Source organism: Silurus meridionalis, chromosome 24, assembly GCF_014805685.1.
Source record: "Silurus meridionalis isolate SWU-2019-XX chromosome 24, ASM1480568v1, whole genome shotgun sequence".
NCBI lineage: Eukaryota > Metazoa > Chordata > Actinopteri > Siluriformes > Siluridae > Silurus > Silurus meridionalis.
This window is the reverse complement of record NC_060907.1, coordinates 14,660,052-14,682,983: the sequence shown is the minus strand read 5'-3', so window position 1 is coordinate 14,682,983 and position 22,932 is coordinate 14,660,052. Positions and strand designations below refer to the sequence as shown.

Below are 22,932 nucleotides of genomic sequence, written 5' to 3'. Positions count from 1 at the left end.
CTCTGGCTGGCACACACAGTAGGTACATTCTGTATATCACTTCATATTTTTTCACCTTTATAATGTAGCATGTGCTACTCGATTTTATTTTAAGCCTGCCACTACGAATGCTCCAAGCACATGGTCTGGCTGTTCGTAAGAACTATTTTTTACAAGCCATTATACTTAAACAGATGCTTGAATATCGAGAATGTACTGTAAAGCGATTTGCATGGACATATTGAGCGCCCTGAGCAATGTACAGTATAAAACCGGTTACACAACTCTAAACCTGACACTTGTGCAGTCAGCTCGAGTATTCTTTCTATTTAAAGCAAAAAAGGAACGATATACCTAGAAAGTCTGAAATGTACTAAATTAATTAGTATCAGTATTATGTTTTCAACATGCAAGTATTATAATAACTGGTAAACTATGATGTATAAAGAATAAGGTGGGGACTCAAGTAATTGGGACATGAGGATTCAGGTAACAGTCGCTTACACGTTGAAGCATGCTGTGACTTGTTTTGGCATCAGAAGTATTTAACTTTTTTTTTTACTCTGCTCCTTCAACATGTGCTCAGTGGGCTTCTTTATGTATTGAAATTATCTAGTAAAATATGTCTGAATTTTTGAAATAGTACAAGATAAAACCGTCCTAAATGCACAGATTCTGTATCCAATATTACCAATGGTTTTTGTATAAAGTTTAATTTAAAAGGATCCATTTTTCCATTGAGTCGGTGGGAATTCTTTAAAAAAACAGCCCTGTGATGCAGTTCAGACTTGTCCACACAAATCATTTTTTTTACATTGTACCTAAAGTATACACCTCTTTGCCACATGTCTTTGTGAAGTCTTTGTGAAATGCCTCAGTCATTCAATTTCCATTTAGCCACTGAATGATGTGCAGGGCTGTGCCTATGATTTTGTGACAGTTTCATAACTATTTGGAAGGTGAAAACTGTCCTAATGAGATATAGTGTTGTTTATTGAACTCTATCCAGAGCAATCATAACAGATTGGGCAAAAAAAAATAACATCAATCTCTGAGCAATTAGCAGTATTCACGTCTGTGTAGTTTCAGACTGACTAGTTTTTATGTGATTGCTGAATTTTGCAAGGTTGTTATTATTGGTTCTTTTTGTGAATCTTCACACCTGCTGTTATATTGGAACTATTTTGGTTGTTAAAAAAAAAAATCCCAAAAATTAAACGTATAGCAACAGAAACATATAGAATGAGGGATACTATTACAAATGTGCAAATATTTCTTAAAAAGGTTAAGATGAAGAGTGAAAATTATGAAGAAGAAGCATCCAAAGCAATGGACAAGAATTTAAAACTAGTACAGGAAAAAATTGGCAATTCTTTGTTGGATTTGGATTAAAACCTGTTCCTAAACACATTTCCAATCATTTTTCTATAAAGTATATACAGTATATACTATATACAGTAATCTGCTTTATAGCGGTTCGAATCTCGAACCTTCGGTTTATCGTGGAATTGCATTTGCCACATAACTAATTTGTCTCAACCTCTTTTTGACATCATAGGACTTAAACAAGCTATTCATAGGCTATGCAACTACCGAACTGTATATTTTACTATAAATGTGATACAGTGTCCTGTATTTCTGTGGATTTACACAAAATTCATCTCGCTATATTCTTGCAAATGTTTTCTGTGTGTGTTCAAAGTGTGTGGCAGGATGATTTATGGCTTAAACAATAAAAAAAAGCATTTTTGTGGTGGCGTCATCTTAGCACAGTTTTTCGTTTAGCGCGAGCGGTTTTGGAACGTAACCCGGCGATAAACGGTGGATTACTGTATTTCCCCTTTTCTGTTGGGGGGGAAGTTCATGAGCTAATCCAAAGACTGACACAAACAAAAAACTGAACAAAGCCATTTAGCTCTATTATGTAGGGAGGTGCCTGAGATATAACAAAAATTAAGTCACAAATTTGGCGGCATTTACCGATTGATCACTGATTTCTCAATTAAATAACCATGAACTAACCAACACACTGGGACTTATACTGTATAAAACCAGTTTATTTTAATTACAGATCATGCCTGGACATACTTCCAATGTTGTGACTTATTCTCTGGCCCTCATCAATGAAGAGTTTGTATTAAACAAAACCTTTCTTTTATTTCAGACCAGGTTACAGAATTCAACATTGTTGTAATACATTTCTTGTTATAATTCCTGAGACATATTTTTGCCTGTTTTAAAAGAACAGGGTGAAGGATCATCTTGAAAAGATCGCTGTAGAAATGGATACCTTCTTGTAAATTGTTCAACTGAGACTCACAAAATATTGACTTACGATATTAACTTTATACCAAGACTGGTCTTCTGCTGCTGGAATCTGTTACTGAAACCATCAGTTAAACTTCATTTGCAAGACTTACTGATCTGTTAAAAACAAACAAACAAAGAACATCACGAAATATGTTGAATGTATATATAAATACAGGATAAAATACAGCAGGACGAATGAGCATGTATGCCGGCTTTGGCTTGTTTACTACAGTAGGTGTTAAATATTGAGCTCCAGCACTGGGTTAAAGGAAATCACACTTAACCACTGTGTGTGTGTGTGTGTGTGTGTGTGTGTGTGTGTGTGTGTGTGTTTTGGCCTTCCCTTGGTGTCTTAAGCTCACCAAACCAGTTTTTGCACATCTATCATTGCATACTTCCTGTTTCTGCCCATCAGGGGGTGTATACAATCAACGTCTAAATGCAAACAAAATGAACAAAAAGGAATTAAAAAGAGAAGAAAAAACACTGAACTGACAAAAAGAAAAAGAATAACGAAAAGCAAGAGTATGTGTGTATATTCTCCCTGTGGGGAAACCCTCAGCCCAGGTGTCTGAACACCTGTAGGCATCAACATGATGAGACTGGATTAGTGGGCGGGGCTTCGGCGGGTCATATTTCAGGCTGAAAACGGGCGCGCGCTCAGCCGGAGCTGTTTCTCCTTTTATTTTATTTTATTTTATTTATTCTCTCCCCCAAAGCGCGGTGTATACGCTCCTATTTAATTCTAATGCAAGCATGATTTTGAAGGTTTATTCACTTTGTGCGGGTAAGTCAACTTTTCTAGCATCTCATAAATGTATTATTAATCTGAGGGGTAAAAACACGACCTGTACATGAATGAGATTATTACATTAAAATGTTCAGGGTTTGTTTAAGCCAAGATTTGTATTGAATAAAGATAATAAATGTAATATTGAATGTTTTTTTTTCTTGTGAAATGTTTTAGTTTCAGTTAACTAGAGACACCTTTCCTAACCTCACCTTGAAAGATCAAGTCACGTGACACTTGAATACCTTATACTGTGGGGTATTTTGTTTTTCCAACAACAACAAAGTTGCATCCGAATACTATTTATTCAAAACGAGAATTTCGGTCTTTATTTATACAAAATTTTCCCCCCAGTTTGATTGAATACAAGTGGTCTTTTTGGTTTTCTTCTGAAACCAGATCTAGTTGGATGGCGGAAGTCGCGAGCCAACGCCTTGTGTTCAGCACCTGAATTTGTTTATGACGTCCTCCTTTTGTTTTGTTTTTGCTTTACTTACCTATTAGTACTTTTATAAATGAAGAATGTAAGTTCATTAGATTAAACATGGCAAGGTGGTGGGGTTTGGGTGATACTTATTTACCTTTAACCAGAAAAAAAAGCCAAAGATGTTCCACTACTCCATCCTGAACTGTTAACCATTAATAACAAACTGTGAAATCATGTATGTTTTTATAAGCAAAAAAGGCCAGAGATTCCCAAACTCTCATTTATTATTACAAAATATATGTAAATGTAATATTGCAGTACATGACTAGATACAAAAATGGAGTTGGTGTACTGGAAATAAAAGTCCTGTTTAGACATGCCTATACTGTATGTAAAGGAGAGTCTATATACATTAAGTAATTTTTTGTTAACGTTGGTCTTGGCAACCCAGCAAAAAAAAAAAAAAAAAAATGCACATTACAAAAACTATTCATTTATCAACTATTATTGATTATATTTTATACGTATATATTACATTTCTTTCTTTCTTTCTTTCTTTCTTTCTTTCTTTCTTTCTTTCTTTCATCTGTCTATCTAGAAATATGGTGAAAACCAGATATTGAGTTTAATGATGTTTAATTTCGACATAAAGCTTATAGTAGCTGCATGTTGAGAAGAGCAAAAATATGCAAATCTAACCCAAACACATGCGGATACATTTATATTATTGATTATATTTTATACATATAATTTTGCACACTTAATGATAAAGAGAACAAAAGACTATTTAAAAAGGCTTAAGTACTCATCTGTCTAAATGCAGCGAAAGATAACGTTGTGTTTTGTCAATATGTTTGTATATTATCAGATTTTCCTCTATAAATTTGGAACAAAAATGTAGTTGGTTTGAAGCTTGGGCTTGTCGACAGTTCATGTCCGTGTACACATAGTTAGTTAAATAGATAAAATGCAGGAATGATGCCACCCTTGATAGTGAAACTCTATGGCATGTGTAAAGAAAATCATTTGAAGCGCAGTGTCCGCTATACTGCAGTCAAGTTTGAATGGTTCTTAAAGGGAAGTAGAGATTTGCTAGACGTTATGTTTTGAAGTGAGAAACGTGTTTTGTGTGAAGGATGTGGTTACATAAGGCTTATTTTTGAAGTAGTAGTTAAGGGTACAGTGCTAGGGTTTGGTAGTTTAGCTTTACATTTGGCAGATGCCCTTATTCAGAGCGTCCAGAGTATTATCTTGTTTTTACATGGTGCTGTTGAGGGTTAAGGGCCCTGCTTAACACCCCAGCAGGGGCAGCTTGGTGGTACTGGGATTTGAGCTCTCAACCAGATCAGAATTCCAACATCCCTACCAATGAGCTACCACTTCTCTTCTGTTTTAGATAGGCTTATTTTAAATAGACGTGTCCTTTAATGGTTGTACCTTTTGTTACTCTAATTTTGTTTATTGTTTAAAAAAGAAATGAATGAACAAACCACACAACACATCCTACTTTTGTCCACTAGGTGCCACTAGTGTGCGCTGTGTAAATAAAAAGTCTGTTAATGACTTTTTGGGGAAAAAATAAAATGTTTTGCTCTTTGGTAAACTCTTGTGCTGTCCCTCAAATTATTTTTTTAATCAATTTGCACATTAGTTCAGTTCATGCTTTACTTATAAGCATACTATTACCACATTATTCATTATGACTGTATTTAAGTGTCACTTGCTCATGCATGTACATGAAGTCAACCAGTGACTTGATCAGATAATGTATGTCAACAGTTTCAATATTTAGATTTAGCCTTTTTGCTGGTGACTGCTCAAAGTAGTAGTACAAAACTGTCTAAAAGTATTGTCTTGAATAAATAGGATACATATAAACTGCAAAGAGAAGTGTTTTTTTCAAAAAACACTGTGTGTGTGTGTGTGTGTGTGTGTGTATATGTATATGTGTGTGTGTGTGTATATATATATATATATATATATATATATATATATATATATATATATATATATATATATATATATATATATATATATATATATATATATAATTTATTTTATACACAAAATATATAATATTTTTTTAAGGGGTGTAAGGGTTCACAAAATTCACGGTTCGGTACGTACCTCGGTTTTTAAATCACTGTTATTTGCAAAACATAAAATTGCCTGTAATTTTTTAAATAGTGCAATTAATATTACTTACATTTGTGAACATCAACAGTTTACATTTTTAAACAATTTTAAATAAAATGGCTGCTTGGTTAAATAAGAGATAAAATAATTGTTAATTATATTTTCTCAAAATAAAATATGTAAGAATAAACTACAATAAATCAAATTAAAGCAATACACATTTATATTATATTGATTAAATTGTGTGCGTGTGCCCACACTTTACATTTAATACTTTCTAAAGATTAACTTGTTTCAGCAAACAAATGTCTTCATTTCTTTTTTGTTTGCTTGGCATTGTTGTTTACGTTCTCAAGTTTATTAATAATTAAATAAAATTTCTTAGTGTGCGGTGGTGACTAAACAAACTTGTGGTCCGCCACTTAATATTCAGCTCAGATTAGTGATTAACTATTTTCTACTAACTATTTTTTAAAAGTTATCTATGAATACGTGTACCGTTACACCCGTAAACTAAATATATAATCAAATAAATAAATATACACGCACATGCTTAGACATTATGCAGTCTACAGTGAATCTCAATTTTCCAAACTGTTGTTATTTGAACATTTAAATCCTGATCCTATATTATAATTTGTATGGCAAACATGTACAAATGTCATCCAATTTTTTTAAATAACTTTGTGAGTAGACATGACTGACATTGGCAAATTATACATTTAGATAATGGTACTGGATGGCAACTACACACCCTAAATATTAAAATAAATAGCTAAAAACTTGGCACATGACACAATGCTATGTTTGAGAAGATGATAATGGGAATTGCTTTTTTCCTTCATCTTTTTTTTCAGTGATTCACCTGGTTTCATCTTTAACTGTTGACATCCCACTCCCAAAATATGAATTTGCTCGTGGTGGTGACGCGGTTTTACCATGCTTCTTCAAACCCCTAAAACCAACAAATCCTTCAATCTTCATCACATGGACTGTACATGCAGATAATACTGAAGATGCTGATGTAATGAACCCATTCTAGAAAAAAAAAACAAGTTTTAACTTCATTTAAAGCTATAATATATGCCATGTTCATATAGTACATTCTCTGTGAAATATTATCACAAACTGTTTTGTGATTGTTTATTCTGATCTCTTTGGTCTTGTAGCTTGACATCCTGACGTACTACCACTTCTCAAGTACGCCTCCTCAACTGGATATCAATGAGGACTATATTAAACGAGCATCATTCCTGCCAGACATTCCTAATGGATGGGCCAACCTGACCCTCGCATCTCTAACGTCGAAGGACTCTCGAGTGTTTCAGTGTGAAGTAAAAATTCCTTCTGACACCCAGGGAAAACAAGCAGACACCACTTCACTTGTGGTTTTGGGTAAGTACAAGGGCTGGGAATAGGCAATGTATTGAACAGTAAATATTATGCAATAGAGAGGAAATCCGATCTCCTCGTTCATTGAAAAGATATTCAGCCATTTGATGTTTTGGCTTGATTGCGTTTGGGTTCATTTGGGTGCATTATCATGCTCAAACAGATTTGGTCTTCTAGTTCAAGTGAAAATGGTAGCTCAATGGCAGTGGACTTGTGGTCAGATGGACATGAATTCAACTCCAAGTTTCTTTTTTTGGGACTTGGTGCAGGGTTGTTAACTCTCAACCGCTTAGTTGTATAATTGAGATAATTGCAGGTTGTACTTGATAAGAGTGCCTGCCAAATGCAGTAAATCTGTAGATATGCACCTAATCTAAAGTGAGATCTTTCTCACTGATCTTCTGTTTTACAGTGGCTCCTTCCAAGCCCATCTGCACTATTCAGGGTACAGCAGAGTTTTACCAGAACATCAGCCTGACCTGTGTTTCAACGGAGGGCACGCCAACACCGACATACAAGTGGCAAAGATATGATGTCAGTAATAATCCCAAAGAAAATCCACCCAAAGCCACTGATGGTATGTGTATATGCTTTTGATCCTGTGTTGATGTATATTGACACTGGAATTCATTATAATGTCTGAAAATTCTGCCCTTTCTGTTCTCCTGCTGTATAACTGTCTTGTCTCCTCTTCAGTGAATGGAGTTTTGTCCCTTTATAATATTTCCGTGGACACCAGTGGTTATTACATCTGCACCTCCACCAATAAAATTCGCTCCGAATCCTGTAATCTGACTTTGTCCGTCATGCCATGCAAGTATTTTATATTAAAAAAAATATTGATCATACTATTATACTACTATAATGTTGACCTTTTTTTCCTACTGATCTGTTTTTGGCATTTTCTTTCATTTTTCGCTTTTGTGCCGTGTTGATTTCCATCAGACTCTATGAAACTCGGCTCTACAGCAGGAATAATCGGAGGCTGTGCAGCTGGTCTCATTATCCTGATTGTTGTTGCTTGTTGCTGCTACCACCGAAGGAAAAAGGCAAAACATGTTGAGTATGCCATGGGGTACGTCGTAACTTCATTGTGAAAACTGGTTTATCAAGCAGCGCATGCAACACTTGAGCAAGACCTGTTCTAATCTCAATTTTGGTTGTGGGGCAAAATCTCTTTTTCAAACTAATTTTATAAACATCATTTTTATTTTTTACATTTTGTAGTCTTGGATTTATTTCCATTGTTTGGCTTGCTTGTGTATCTGTATGGGGGGGAAACATAAACATTTGTCACTTTATTACACACAGATCACAAGAGCATGTTGAGTACACTGATGTAGAGCCGCAGAAGATTGAAATGCGTGAAGAGAGGCACGTCGAGGGCAAAGCAGACATGCGTGACGAACAAGAAGAGGGCAGTGAGCCCTATGATGACCGGCGAGATCGTGACAAACTGCAAAGCCGGCCAGACAACCGGCAGTATGACCCTGAACGCTATGACGACCGGCGCTCTGACCGATATGACGACCGGCGCTCTGACCGATATGACGACCGATATGACGACCGGCGCTCTGACCGATATGACGACCGGCGCTCGGACCGTAATGACGACCGGCGCTCGGACCGTAATGACGACCGGCGCTCGGACCGTTATGACGACCGGCGCTCGGACCGTTATGACGACCGTCGAAGCGACTACGATGACCATCGAAGCGACTACGATGACCGAAGAAGTGATCGATATGATGATCGACGAGGCGATCGGTATGACGACCGTCGTCGGGACCGCCTTGATGATCGCAGTAGACCTCCAATTATTCCTGCTAATAAGCCCACTAGAGGCTAAGTGGTCCTGCAGGAGCTGCTTTTTAAAATATATTTTTAAGCTCCTAAAATATCCAAAAGGAGGGTTTTTTTTTTTTTTTTTTTTAAAAAGAAAAGATGAGCCGATTTGAAGAAAACATAGGTGTGTACTGCTGTTCTACACATGGCTTTGTTACCATTCAAGCCTTTGAAAGTAGGTAGCAATATTAAATCTTTTTATAAACGACTTGTAGTCTATGTGGGACTTTTGGGTGATGGGTAATTATAAATATTTTAATGTGTTACTGTGGTAATAATGACTAGTCTAAAATGGCTCTAGATGGTTATGGGTTGTCTCAGGAATTGGGATCGAATGAGATTTAACTACAAATGTCTGTGTTAAATAATTATACCCATTCTATGGCTTCCCTAGACCATTAAAACAAATCCATTTCGTTGTTATTCTGTACTGAAGTTGACTTTGCTAATAAATAAATGCTGATATTTTTATGTCTTTGTTTAGTTGTCTATTTAGTATTCAACATTTCTTTCTTTAAAAATAAGTATATATGTTCAGTAGGTGTACATTATACAATTTATAGTGTAAAGCCAGGAAAAAGAGAAACCAAATTAGCTAAAAGCTTTTACTGCTCATTGAACTCTATTTTTTTTTTGTGTGTGTTTCAAAGCTTTCTGTAACAAATGACATGCCCATCAGCTCAGCAGCACATTTCATTCATAATCTTCATAAATCTCTCAGTTCCCGTTCTATGCATTTCTTTTTTCAATAGTAATTATCACTTAATTTTTCAGAAAGGACTGGTAATGACCGGGTTGCCAGGGTCATCTTTTTTTTTTTTTTATCACAAATTGACCTTAAAAAAAAAAAAAAATTCATCAAAAGATTGCTTTATAATTAGAAACATGACACATTACACGAAACATACTGTACACTTCCACAAGCTGAACCAAAGTATCGGAGCAGTAAATGTGTATTATTGATGCATAGAAAACTTTCTGTGCACCACAGTGACTTTTTATTATTATTTTTTGTTTGTTTTCCCCCGTGCAAAGTCTGAGAAACTATTTTGTTCTTTCCAATAGTTTCATTGTTTGGCCTCACTTCAGGTGTTTTGTGTTCTTTTAGAAAAATAGAAATGTTGGGCTACTTAATAAGTTTAGCTAAATACTGGTTATTAAAATTAGTCCTTAGCTGAACCATCTACCATCCTTTTTGTTTTATAAATTTTATTTTGTTTGAAAAGTGAAACATATGCAGATAATAGAGTTCAGAGGAAGCACACATGAACATGCTTTGGTTTCCTCCCACTGTACAGAAACACACAGACAGATTGGCCAATCAACATTCCTTCTTAAGAATGAGTATGTGAAGGTTTCTTGCAATATCTAGGGTTAATTCTCTGATTAGGATCAAGTGATGTCATATGAATCACCACAGAACATAAAAGCCAGTGACGGCAGCATTACTTCTGCTTCTACACTGTAATTTAGAAGTGTAGGCAAATAAATTTTCCAAAAAATAAATCTTGTACAAAAACACTGCATCATTTTAGCAGCAGTTCTTGCAAAATGACAATTTTGTGCAAACAGTTAATGAAGTTATTCGTTTATGTCTAATGTTTGTGTGTGTGCATGCAAGAGTGTGTCCGATCTTTAGTTAGCGAGTTTGGGTCCTGAAAGATAAATTGGGGCAAAAATATGGATAATAATGTGTAGGAATGATTAATCTGTGCTTGTTCGGAGTTGCTTCAATCAAAGCGATTCTTCTCGGTCGCCAAAGTTTTTCAGATCCTTGTGCTTGCCCATTTTTCCTGCTTCCAACACCTCAACTTTGAGAACTGAACTTACATGATGTCTACTTCTTGCCAGGTGAAAATATAACAAGGTAGTAATCAGTGTTTTTGTCTTCACCGGTCAGTGGTTTTAATCTTTTTGCTGATTCGTGTATATTATGTTTTTTGATACTAACAAATTATATTGAGATTTATTCGGAAAGTAATGCATTTCTTAAGGGTACAACAGGCTTTTAGGTGTACTGGATGAATCCCAGTTGACTCAAACTTATCGGTAGTGCACTTCATATCCAGCAGAGGGTTTATTTGGGACTCAGAGCACAATGAAGTCCTGATTACGCACAGTCCCGTTACTTATTCTACACACACACACACACACACACACAGCAGAGGATGAGGCGAAGGGAAGGGAAACATGTCCATGACTTCTGTTCGGATTATAACGCTTTCAGTGTAAAAAACATGGTTTTACTTCTGGCCTGGTGGATTTCAGTTATAACTTTTATAGGTAAGTGAGTTTTGCTTTGGTGCTAGTGTTCAGACTTTGGCTAAACTACACACACACTTTTAACACTCACACACTTGTTTCTTTCGTTCAAACCGACTCCATGGTTCAAATCCAGGTCTTTGCTGACGAATAGCTTCAGAAACCTAGAACAGGGGTGCAGGCTTCATACAGGCTACAGTGTTTCTGATAATGGCACAAACACCCTTTGCAGGCTGTTTGTTTTCAACACAACAAAAGGCTTGTGTTATAATATTAAGCTTCTAAACTGGTAAACAGGTGTATAAATGTATTATTGTTCACCATCAAACAGAACTTTTCTAAAGTCTAAATATCATATATATATATATATATATATATATATATATATATATATATATATATATATATATATATATATATATATATATATATATATATATATATATATATATAAGCCTGATTTTAAAACTCGTTAATCCCATCAAAAGGATAATATCTTGTCCAGTTGTGGTCTATAAGTATTCAAAAGAAAGACCCCCTATGCTCTTATAAATAGATAAAGTTCTGTACTTTTCTGAAACTTTTCTTTGGTTATGGTGTTTCATGGTGTGGAAATGAGAATGCAGCAAAACTTTATTCATACGCTATATACATGTTTCTAGGTAAAAGATTTGTACTACAGGTACAGTCCCTACGTATCTTCAATGATTGTACAAACTGTACATGTGAAATATTTTGTACTACATTAATATCACCTTTTATACTTAGAAGTTTTTTATTTTAACTGTAGGTTGATTTCCATTGATTATAATTACTTTGACATTGTTGCGGTCTTGCTTCAAAGTGTTCACTTTATTTTGCTTATAAAAATAGTAACACAAAGACCGTTGTGTACAGTTGTGATGGTAAGAAATGTCCTGTAGAACATGTGTCTGAAATTGATGGACCTCTGTGTCATTTCAAAATTATAATAGTAAAACCATATGCTATATATCATATACTCTATGAATCTACCTATGTATGTATATACTGTATGTATGTATGTATGTATGTATCTATCTATCTATCTATCTATCTATCTATCTATCTATCTATCTATCTATCTATCTATCTATCTATCCCTGTTAAACACAGAATATAAAATGTAATAAAACTGTATTAAATTCACAATAAATCTGTGTTAAGAGAAAGCCATAACCCCCCACCCCAAACACACACATACACACAAACACACTCACAAGTATACGTGTTAGAGTAATTACTAGCTACAAGTAATTAGATGTAGATGCTTAGCTGCAAACACACATTATAATCTTACAACTTGAAAAGCAGAGTGACGAAGTAAATAAATAAATGAATGTACATGGACCTTGTGCCATAACATTTATTTGTTTTTTTTTTACATCCCATTCCATATTTAGTCTCATTTTGCTGTTGTAATATCCTCCACTCTTCTGGGAAGAAGGTTCACTAGATTTTAAAGCATGCTTGTGGAGATTTCTGCTCAATTCAGCCACATGGTCATTAGTAAAGTCAGGTACTGATGTGTGAGTGGAGAGTTTTATATAATGCGTCAGTTAAGGTTGCAGTCAGAATGAAGGATCATTTACGCTAGTTCACACTCATTAGATAACAAACTGAAATCTGTATTTACTAATGATACGCATGAATCACTCATTTTAGCATTTATTAACAGAACGTTGCCCCACCTGACCTCAAAGATGCTCGTAAATGACTAGTGTCTTAGTAATCATGAGGGGAGAGAGAGTTCACTGTTCCTCCCACTCAGAGGAAGACCAAATTTGCTGTGTTGACTCTTGGTTAGGGATTGTTGTGGTATCTGTGGGATTCAAACTCATAATCTCCACATCTGCAGTTAAAAATCCTTTATGACATAAACATTGTATGGATAATATATACAATCATTTTAAAACATTTCCTGTAACTGATAAAAGACCCGGTCAGTTAAAATGTCATTATAATGAAATATTGTTGAAATATGTTCTTTATGAAATAAGTAATGTATTACGTGATCATTCTGTTCATCAATGCTAAAATGAGTGATTCATGGGTATCATTAGTAAATAAAGATTTCAGTTTGTTATCTAGGAAGTGTGATCTAAAAAAAAAACGTCTTCCTTCCGACTGCAACCTGAACTGGAGCATCATATCGAACTCTCTGACAAAAAACCTAATTGTGGGATTATTTAATATCATTAGTAGGTTGAGGTTTTTGTCAGTCGTTTCCTTATTTAAATACTTTAATGCTCAAATAATTATAAAAAAATAAAAAATGTGATGTAGTTTTAACACAAATCTTAAAATTGTAAAATCATTATTTTATAGGATTTATATCTGAACAGAATTCAAATGAAATAAAAATGTAACAGATTTATAAAGTAAAACATTATTACAATAGTGATATTAAGCACAATTTTTATAGTTCATGACTTTTTTATGCAACCCTGTTGATGCTGATTATGTGTAATAGAATCATGATTTAATATTCCTCAACAAAAAATCACTAATGGATGTCTGTTTGGCAAAAGTATTGGGACGCGTGATGTTTCCAGCCATATGCGGTTCTTCCCCAAACTGTTACCACAAAGTTGGAGGCATACGATTGTATTGGATGCCTTAAACCAGGAGACCCAAACCTGTTCAGTGCCACTATGCACAAAGACAAAGATATAGTTTACTTAGGTTGGATTGGAAGATCTTTAGTAGCCTTTATATAGAGCTCTGATCTCAACCCTACTAAACACCATTAGGGTGAAATAGACCTCTGAGTGCACCCCAGGCTTCCTCACCTCACCTACATCAGTACCTGACTTTACTAACGTGCTTGTAGATGAATCAGCACAAATCTCAAGTACACTCCAAAATCTAGTGGAACATCTTCCCAGAAGAGTGAAGGTCAGCAGATTTGGACTAAATGTATGTAACCATGGATTCACAAATAGTGCATTCCCTGTGGAGACCAGGTGCATCTCACACCCACTTATATCTTGAAATATTCAACTCTGTTCCTCATTGCTCATCCCTCACATGGCCTAGCCTTCCCACTCCAGATGTTTCTAGGCGTGTATGTTTTCCTAAAGCTTCCCACCACAATGAAATAAGGATTATTATTATATACAGAAGCTCAGTAGCTCAAAGGGGTGTGAGTGGGTCAGTATGAACTGTCTGCAATGTTCTTCAGCCTATTCTGTTAAGAAATGTATTTTTAGTGCCAGAAACCTGTTGAGAAATCAACAGCCATTACCCTGAAGCAGACGCCAGCAGGCTTTAAGCTGTGAGGGGCTGTTGTTGAGTGTGGCTGCTTGGATAGTAATAAGCACGTCTCAGCAGTGGCGTAATTGTGCGTTTTATCAGACGGGCTGAGTAAGATGGTAGAAGCTGCGTCAGCTTGTTTTGTTTCATTTCCACCCCCCCCGTTGCATTTCAATCTATTCTTACACACTTTATGTATCATGTGCACCCTGCACAGTTCAGTCTTCAGCTGACTCTCCCTTTTTAGTTTCCCGAATGTGCTGTGGTGCAACGTGTTTTCTTTTTCTCCTCTTTCACATTCTGGCCTCTTCCATTACTGTCATCACATGCGTTCGCTTACCCACCCTGCCTCCCTATTGCTTAGGCTTCTTGACAGCCTTTTTTTTGTCTCATTTTTTTTTTTTTGAAATGTCTCATGATTCATTTCTCTTCTTTTCCATGTTTTAAGACATGTCCCCTTTCGCCCTGCACTCTTCTGTCACTGCTCTCATTATCTCACTCCCTTTCCTGTCTCCATGTATGGTGTGTACTTGTATTAGGGCCCTGCATTTATTGTCTCTTTTCCTCCTACGTTCTGCAGTTGACACCTGACCATGATACCCATATGTATAATGTTGAACACTATATGCCAAATTTGTTCCTTGCTGTTGAAATAAGCTTCACTCTTGTATTGCTTCATGTGATTATTTAGCTATAAAAGCTTTAGTGAGGTCAGGTACTGACTGGAGACTTGAGTTCTCTCACTTGGCAAACCAAGACACATTGGCATTGTCATGCTGGAACACGTTTGAGACTCTTAGTTTCAGTTACATAATATTACAGCATATACAGTAGGGATGTAACGGTACACATAATGCAGTGTTCGGTTTTTAAGTAACAGTTCCTGACATAAAATTGCTGATCGTTTTTTATTACCATCACTTTCTATTATTATTATTAATATTATTATTATAATTATTATTATTTGTGAACATCAACAGCTTTTTATATAAACAATTTTAAATAAAATGTCTGCTTGGTTTACATTAAAAAAAAAAAAAAAAATATATATATATATATATATATATATATATATATATATGCATTTGTTAGATCACATTTGGGTAATAAAGATGCTTTTATAAGTGTGTGTTTGTGGGTTTTTATTTGATTTTATTACATTTAATATAAAATTTTCTAAAGACATGTTTTACTTAACTGTTTTACTTGTTTCAGCATACTTTCATGTCACAAGTCTGCATTCAAGAAACACAAGATATTGATTTATTTATTCATTCATTCACTTTAGTCATTCTTTCTATTCTTCATTCATTCATTTTCTTTCTCGATATGTGTAATTGTCAGGAATTTCTACTTTTAAGAGAAATTCTTGAAATTGTACATAAAATGCAAAATTAGTTATTATCACTGGGCTGCCGTAAAAATGTTCGCCAATGACAGAAAGTCATTGATTTGACAAAGTGACACTGCGCTCAAAGTGAGAGCCGGAGACCAAATAACTGACGGTTCTGCCACATGTGCACTGTACTGAAAGTCTTGTATCGAAATGGTTCAGTACGAACAAGTGTACCATTACGCCACTGGTATACAAACATTTTTGACAATTGTGTGCTTCTAACCTTGTGGCAACAGTTTGAGACCCACATATGCAGAGTAAATCAGAAAACACCCTTCAGAAATGTAACTTTCTAACATTCGAGTAGTACATAAAATAATTCTGTATACATAAACATGAAGTGATCTTAAAACACACTTATTTTTCTCTTTTTCTTTTTGTTCCTCAGCTGTGCCATGGTGTGAAGCGGTGCAGGTACAGATCCGGGACAATGAACGATTCGCCATGCTTTTCCAGTCAGTGGTTTTGCCGTGTCAGTACACGAGCACCTCTACCCATACACCGGTGGTGCAGTGGTGGTTCAAGTCATTTTGTCGTGACCGCACACGTGATTCGTTCAGCTTTCCAGTTTCTCTGGGAGTCAGGGGGTCTGAACTGGGGCCCACATCCCATCTGGACTGCAGTGACAGCAGCCGGACAGTTCGGGCTGTGGCCTCTGGACAGGGATCCTCTCTCACCATTGCTGAATACTACAAAGACAGAGACATCTCCATTATTAACAGTAAGATCCTGTTATTTTTTATTTATTTTTTTGTTGTCTGTTTTTAGTGCCACGATCAACAGCACTTTTCTTTCCTTTCTACTTTTCTTTTATTTTAGTGCTGTAGTTAAGCCACTGTTTACAGTAGGTAATGTAAACCATTCAAGGCATCCCTGGTACAGATAGTTCACAAACAGGCATTTGTGGTGCAGAAAGAAAAAGATTAGATAAAACCAGATGTTATTTTCCTATTCTGTCTCCAGGAAGATACAGCTCTACCTCTGCCATGTAAATCTTTATTCTATGTGACTCTCAGGACACGCCTCGGTCTCCGTAGTGTTGTGATACGTCATATTCATGTAGCAGCAGCGGTGCTGAGTGAGAAGAAATCAATCTACCGTAATTTCCGGACTATTAAGCGCACCCAAATATAAGCCGCACCCACTGAATTTGACAAAGATTTAAATTTTGAACATAAATAAGCCACACCTGTCTACTGTCTACATTGATACTAATGAACTTTACACAGGCTTTAACGAAAGACAGTCTCTGTTACACGGCTTGTATCTAAACAGTAGCCTACCAAGAAAGTCATTGTTCACTGTCTTTCTCCTTCCTTTCACAACAATTTCTCTTGGGAGTTTTTCTTTTGGCATCGTCGTGCGTTTAAAAATCACCATCGGTGAATCTTTTCTCCCGATGCCGTGCAGCTCAGAACACAGGTGAAGTGTGTTTTCATGCCCGATTCTTTTCAGCGTGACGAATGATTCGCTTTTCCTGTAGACAGTCCGAGTGAGCGGCAGGTCAAACGTCAGAGGAACATCATCCATATTTATGATGTGGTGCGGCCCGATTCAGTGGGAGCGCATCTGATTTAATATAGAGTTTCATTGGTTCACCTGAACCTGAATCCATAAATTAGCCGCTTCGTTGTTTAAGCCGCGGGATTCAAAACGTTGGGAAAAAAGTAGCGGCTAATAGTCCGGAAAATACGGTACATATAAAATATTGTTCACAAATTATTGGTGACTATTGGTGAAAAAATAAAAGTATAGCACATCTACTAATAATTATATATAATTACATCGCTTTTTAAGCATCTACATAATGTACAAATTCCAGCTTGTAGCCAATGCACCCTTTTTTTTGTTTCTTGATGCGTCACTTTTATGCCGATGCACCAATGCAAAACGGTAAATCTTACCATCTCTAGTAGCTAATAGCAACAATAATGCCTTTTAAATCTTTTTATTTGTTTTGTTTTGTTTTGATTGTCCACTTTGCACTAAGAAAACAAAGCTATGCCCAGATTTGGAGGAATACACTATATGTATAAAGGTTGGTGGACACCTGACTGAAAAATTTGTGTGCTTTTTAAACATACTATTTCACATTTAGTTTTCATTTTCCACTCTCCACTCTGGAAAGATGTTTTACTAGATTTTGGTGTGTGGTATAATGAATGTTTGTGCTCATTCAGCCACATGGGTGTAAGTAAAGTCAGGTACTGATGTGAGGAGGCCTGAGGTTCAGTCAGCATTCAAATTTATCCTAAAGGATTTGAATTCAATTCATTTTTATTTGTTTAGTGCTTTGGACAACATTGGACATTGTCTCAAAGCTGCCTATAAGTTTGCTCCTTTTAATTTGTAAAATGTAAAGTTTATCCCTAATGAGTGAGCCAGTGGTGACTGTGGCAAGAAGAAACTCTCTGAGATACCATGAGGTAGAAACTTTGAAAGGAACCAAATTCTAAAGGGAACCCATCCTCATCTGGATGGCACCGAAGCTCCATTCATTACAGTTACATCATTGTTTAGGTGATTCAATAGGGTTGAGGTCAGAACTCCCACTCCAGCCCATGTAAACCATATATTCATTTGTGCCTTCAAGTGAAGTGAAAATGTAATGCTGCCCCATCCAAAGACATTCTATAATACTGTGTGCCTCCACCCACCTGGCTGGAAAAGTCTGGTGTCCCAAAACTTTTGTCCATTTATTTTACATAGCTGTTTATATATACATGTATATATATATATATATATATATATATATATATATATATATATATATATATATAAAACTTAAGCTTAATCTTCATGGCTACCATTTTTTCTTTTTGACATTTTGTTTAAATAATGTTAATCTGAATATCAGTGAAATGAAGTTAGTGTTACGGTTGAAATGAGGTCACGCTTAATAGCACCCATTCAGTCACAGTTAAATGGTTGCTTAAGTCTATGCCTACAGTCAATTATAGAAGGTGATGTGTCGACAGTAATGCATGCTTTACAACTTAAAGAGGTACAGATCAGTATAAATGCTTTTTTTTTATGGTGTACTGGTACTCAGCTGTGCACAACATAAAATATAGTGTTGATTAGTTATTGTGTCTATTTACTATACAGTCGATAAGGTTATTTTAATTTTTTTTTTTTATTTTGTTTGCATTTTCAGGGTGGGGACAATTAGGGGTTCGAGGATTTCTAAAGATGTTTTTATGGATCAAAGAAAGTGTATCAGAAGATCCTTGGGTAAAAGGTCTACTCAGTAGAGTCATGTCAAGTTTATTTCTATAGCGCATTTCACAATTGACATTGTCTCAAAGCAGCTTTACAGAATTAAGGTTAAGAGTTAAGGTGAATGGTGTGTATTTATCCCTGATGAGCAGCCATGATGACTGTGGCAAGGAAAAACTCTCTTAGATGTTATGAGGAAGAAAATTTCAATTAAATTCATTTTTATTTGTATAGCGCTTTTAACAATGAACATTGTCTCAAAGCAGCTTTACACAGATAATGTGGTGATTAAAAATTATTAAAAATTTGTCCCTGATGAGTGAGCCGGTGTCGACTGTGGCAAGGAAAAACTCCCCGAGATGGCATAAGGAAGAAACCTTGAAAGAAACCAGACTCAAGAGGGAACCCATCCTCATCTGGGTTCTACCGGATATCCATTTATAGCAGATATAAGATGTTGCGGGTTACGGTGCTGATGATCAGAAGCGAAAAGTAGTCCTGAGTCAGTGTAGCAGACTGTTGACATTAACTACAGTTCAATCCATTCTCAAAGCGCCCGTTCTTACTCCGGAATTTCATGAAACCACCAAGGCGTTGATGAGAAACCGTCCCAAGCTGCACAGAGTGGCCTCCAGTCGAAGAGAACACTATCCAGAGGCAGGCCTGGATGAAGTGGGAAGATCCACGGAGGGGAGAGGGGCAGAACAGTGGTCACGGGAGCCTCAGGACCATGTTTAAATTTGAGAGGAACCAGACTTAAAAGGGGAACCCATCCTCATTTGGGTGACATCAAGAGTGTACTAAACATTCATATAACTCCTATGCAGCAGGTGGTGGCAGGGTTTAGAATAGGTCTACAATGAGAAGGTTGTTTGCAGACAAGCTACTGCAGTAATGATCAAAAATATCCGAGCCTTGTTTACTTCATAGGTTATTTGATTGCTTACAATCTCTAAAATGGATGGGAATACAATGTGGTATAATGTTTGTGCAAGGAATAATAATAGATATTGAGGTGAAGAACCAAGCAGGCTACCTGTTTGGCAGTCTATACCATTAACTGGTGTGTAGGGCACGGTAAAGTCCACTGAGGCGCCTGGCTCTGTTTCAAGTGCACTTAGCATTCTTAACTGTACTGCTGGAGATATCTGGCATTAAATCGTACTCTCACATTGTAGAGCTGTTTTGTTCGTCCAGTCTTTATTCCATAGTTTCACTTCTGTCTTAGTTTTGTCTCTTTTATTGAGGATATTTATGGGCCATGGTTCCTCTGGTAAACTCGCAGCTATGCTCAAACATAGCCAAGCTGGTGCTCTTACACTGCTAAGGACTCTCATTACTGGAAATGCTCAAAACTCTATACAGTTTACTTAAAGGGGAATCATTTACAGAGAATGCATTTGTATTGTCTCGATATATTGTGTCTGACTGTATGAGCTATATTTGTAGTGGATTCTAGAAATTAGTGGCTGGTCTATGGTATAATGACTATGGTCAGCAAAAAAATTATGACTAGATGTTTAGTGAGTTCCATGCATACAGTGATTGCATGGAGCTTATGTTTAGGGATGGGTCCTACACAGGGGAGTATCTGCTATCATTTATTATGTAGCTAATTATTAGCCTGGCAGCTCACAAACAGCTCCATTGTGAAATTGTAAAGTTTTTTGGTCAGAATCTCTTTGTGTCCTATAATTATTAGTATAAAGATGTGAAAATACTATAGAATATTTTAACTGCAAAACAATGTGGTTGTCCCCTTTCATGTTTTAGCAATTATGTGATTGATTGAAAGTATAAAAAAAAAAGCAATGAGTTGTGAGCGATGTTCTGTGACATTTAGCTCACTGTAAAAATCCCCTAATTTTGTACTTATTGTAACATTGCTATAAATCCTTAGCATTTAAAAATGCTACGATTCCAAACATTTTGGAGTCACGTAATGTTCAGTTTGAATGTAACTGCATAGTAGATTAGCAAAAAATAAATAAATAAATAATGTTACGCTCAGCAGCCAGGCTGCACTACGTTGCCTACAGGAAAGGCCTTCCATTGTAATGCTGAATGTTTCCTTTTCCTGAAATAGGCCTGTTTACTTATGAGGGAGGATCTGAGGTGCCCCCCCTGCTTTACATTTTAACTGACAGTTGCGACATTCCATCCTCCTCCTGCTTGTCCTCTTACTCATTACACATTCTTCGTTTGCTTAGTACCTGTTAGTGCCATAGAACAGGTCTGAATAATATAACATATAATCTGTGTGCTCTGTTTTACTTTCTGTTGCTATATATCAATAAATAAAATCAATCGATGTAATCGCACATTTTTATCTGTTCTAAATGTACCTTAAATTAACTTTGCGGATACGAACAAACGTGTCTTTAAAGTAAAATTTGTTCGGAGTAGAAAAAATTATAAAACAAAGGAGAGTTGCCGCTAGCTAGTCATCAACCGTAACAAGTCTACATGATACGCACTGGACTCGGACGAATGAATTTTTTTAAGTGAATTTTTTTTTTTATAATTATTTAATTAGAATGTTCTTATTACTTAATACCAAATATTGTATACATATTTCGATTTGTTTTAGTACATTTTATTGTTTATTTGATAGTATTTATAGCTTTTACATCATTAGGAGATATGTGTTGATAGATGGATGGATGGATGGATGGATGGATGGATGGATGGATGGATGGATGGATGGATGGATGGATGGATGGATAGATAGATAGATAGATAGATAGATAGATAGATAGATAGATAGATAGATAGATAGATAGATAGATAGAACTTTATTTTTATTGCATAGTACAGGTACTATGCAAATAAATAGGAAATGCAAATAGTAGCAGTTGTGCAAATTGACACCCAAATTAACAATAATAGATAAGCAGGTCTGATCTTATGCTTTTACGCTTCTCCATTTCTCCTTAAAAATGAAAAATTGTTCTTATTGAATTTTGCTAGAACGCTAACTCTGGCACATTTTCCGTTTGTTTTATGTCATTTTTCCCCAGAGGCTGACCTGCGGATCGGAGAGTTGCACTGGGGTGACAGTGGTGTTTATTACTGCAAGGTGGTGATTGCCGATGATTTAGAGGGCCCGAATGAAGCTTATGTGGAACTCCTTGTTCTGGGTGAGCCACCATATACTACAAATGAAAATCTGCTACAATGAAAGTCTAGCTAATGTTCTCACTCTATTGTGAAGAAATCTAATGCATATGATACTTGTTTGAAAAAAGTCGTTCTCAAATCTTGACTAATCGTTCATGATCATCAGTTTTAGTAGACCTGGAACTTATCCTGGGAACACTGGTCTGACCAGAGATACTTAATTAAACACTTGTTCATCGTACTGCACCATAAAACACATTTATGAATTCATGAATCAGCCATCTACAAGTATGTTTTTTGGGAGATTAACTTTGGTAGCTGAGGCCGTGTACCGTATATATTACCTTAAGGCATTCACAGTGAACTTAAGCTTATGAAAGATATCTAACAAGATACATTATTTAAACAAAAGTATTAGGGCACCTGACTTTTTCAGCCATATTCTGATTGATTCTTCCCAAAATGTTACCACAACTTTGAAAGTACACAATTGTATTGGATGTCTTTAGATCCCAGAGACCCGAACAGGTTCCAGCATGACAATGCCCCTGTACACAAAGCCAGCTGAATGAAGATACAGTTAGAGTGGAAGATATCTTGAGTGGTTTCTATAGAACTTGCTTTAAAGATGTTCAACACATTTGAGCACTTGGAATTAAATAGAATGTAATACAGTATGTATATATAAATATATATAGTATATGAAAGCAGACATTTTCTTTTATATAGAACTCATCTTTCTATTCGAAGGTGATCGGTTTTCTTAACGACCCGTACGTTTTA

The 22,932-nt window shown here is 35.9% G+C and overlaps 2 protein-coding genes across 7 annotated transcripts in view; both read left to right on the top strand.

Annotated features, from left to right (window-relative positions):
- The first annotated feature begins 2,814 nt into the window (after nt 1-2,814).
- Nucleotides 2,815-9,350, top strand: gpa33a (glycoprotein A33 (transmembrane), paralog a). The gene is made up of 7 exons (XM_046838403.1): nt 2,815-3,076; nt 6,500-6,666; nt 6,812-7,037; nt 7,447-7,611; nt 7,731-7,847; nt 7,980-8,109; nt 8,346-9,350. Exons 1-7 carry the CDS (start codon nt 3,046-3,048, stop codon nt 8,881-8,883), a joined length of 1,374 nt encoding a protein of 457 aa, XP_046694359.1. The 5' UTR covers nt 2,815-3,045; the 3' UTR covers nt 8,884-9,350.
- A 185-nt stretch (nt 9,351-9,535) lies between these two features.
- The window catches only part of LOC124378641 (immunoglobulin-like domain-containing receptor 2), a 35,916-nt gene continuing 22,519 nt past the window's right edge, over nt 9,536-22,932 (top strand). For 4 of the 6 annotated variants that reach the window (XM_046838387.1, XM_046838385.1, XM_046838384.1 and 1 more), the window contains exons 1-3: nt 9,537-11,162; nt 16,199-16,531; nt 22,050-22,169. In XM_046838387.1, coding sequence (XP_046694343.1) covers nt 11,048-11,162; nt 16,199-16,531; nt 22,050-22,169 — 568 coding nt within the window. In that variant the 5' untranslated portion in view covers nt 9,537-11,047. Of the gene's footprint in view, nt 11,163-16,198; nt 16,532-22,049; nt 22,170-22,932 lie in introns of all 6 variants that reach the window. The other 2 variants (XM_046838388.1, XM_046838386.1) reach the window with 2 other exon arrangements.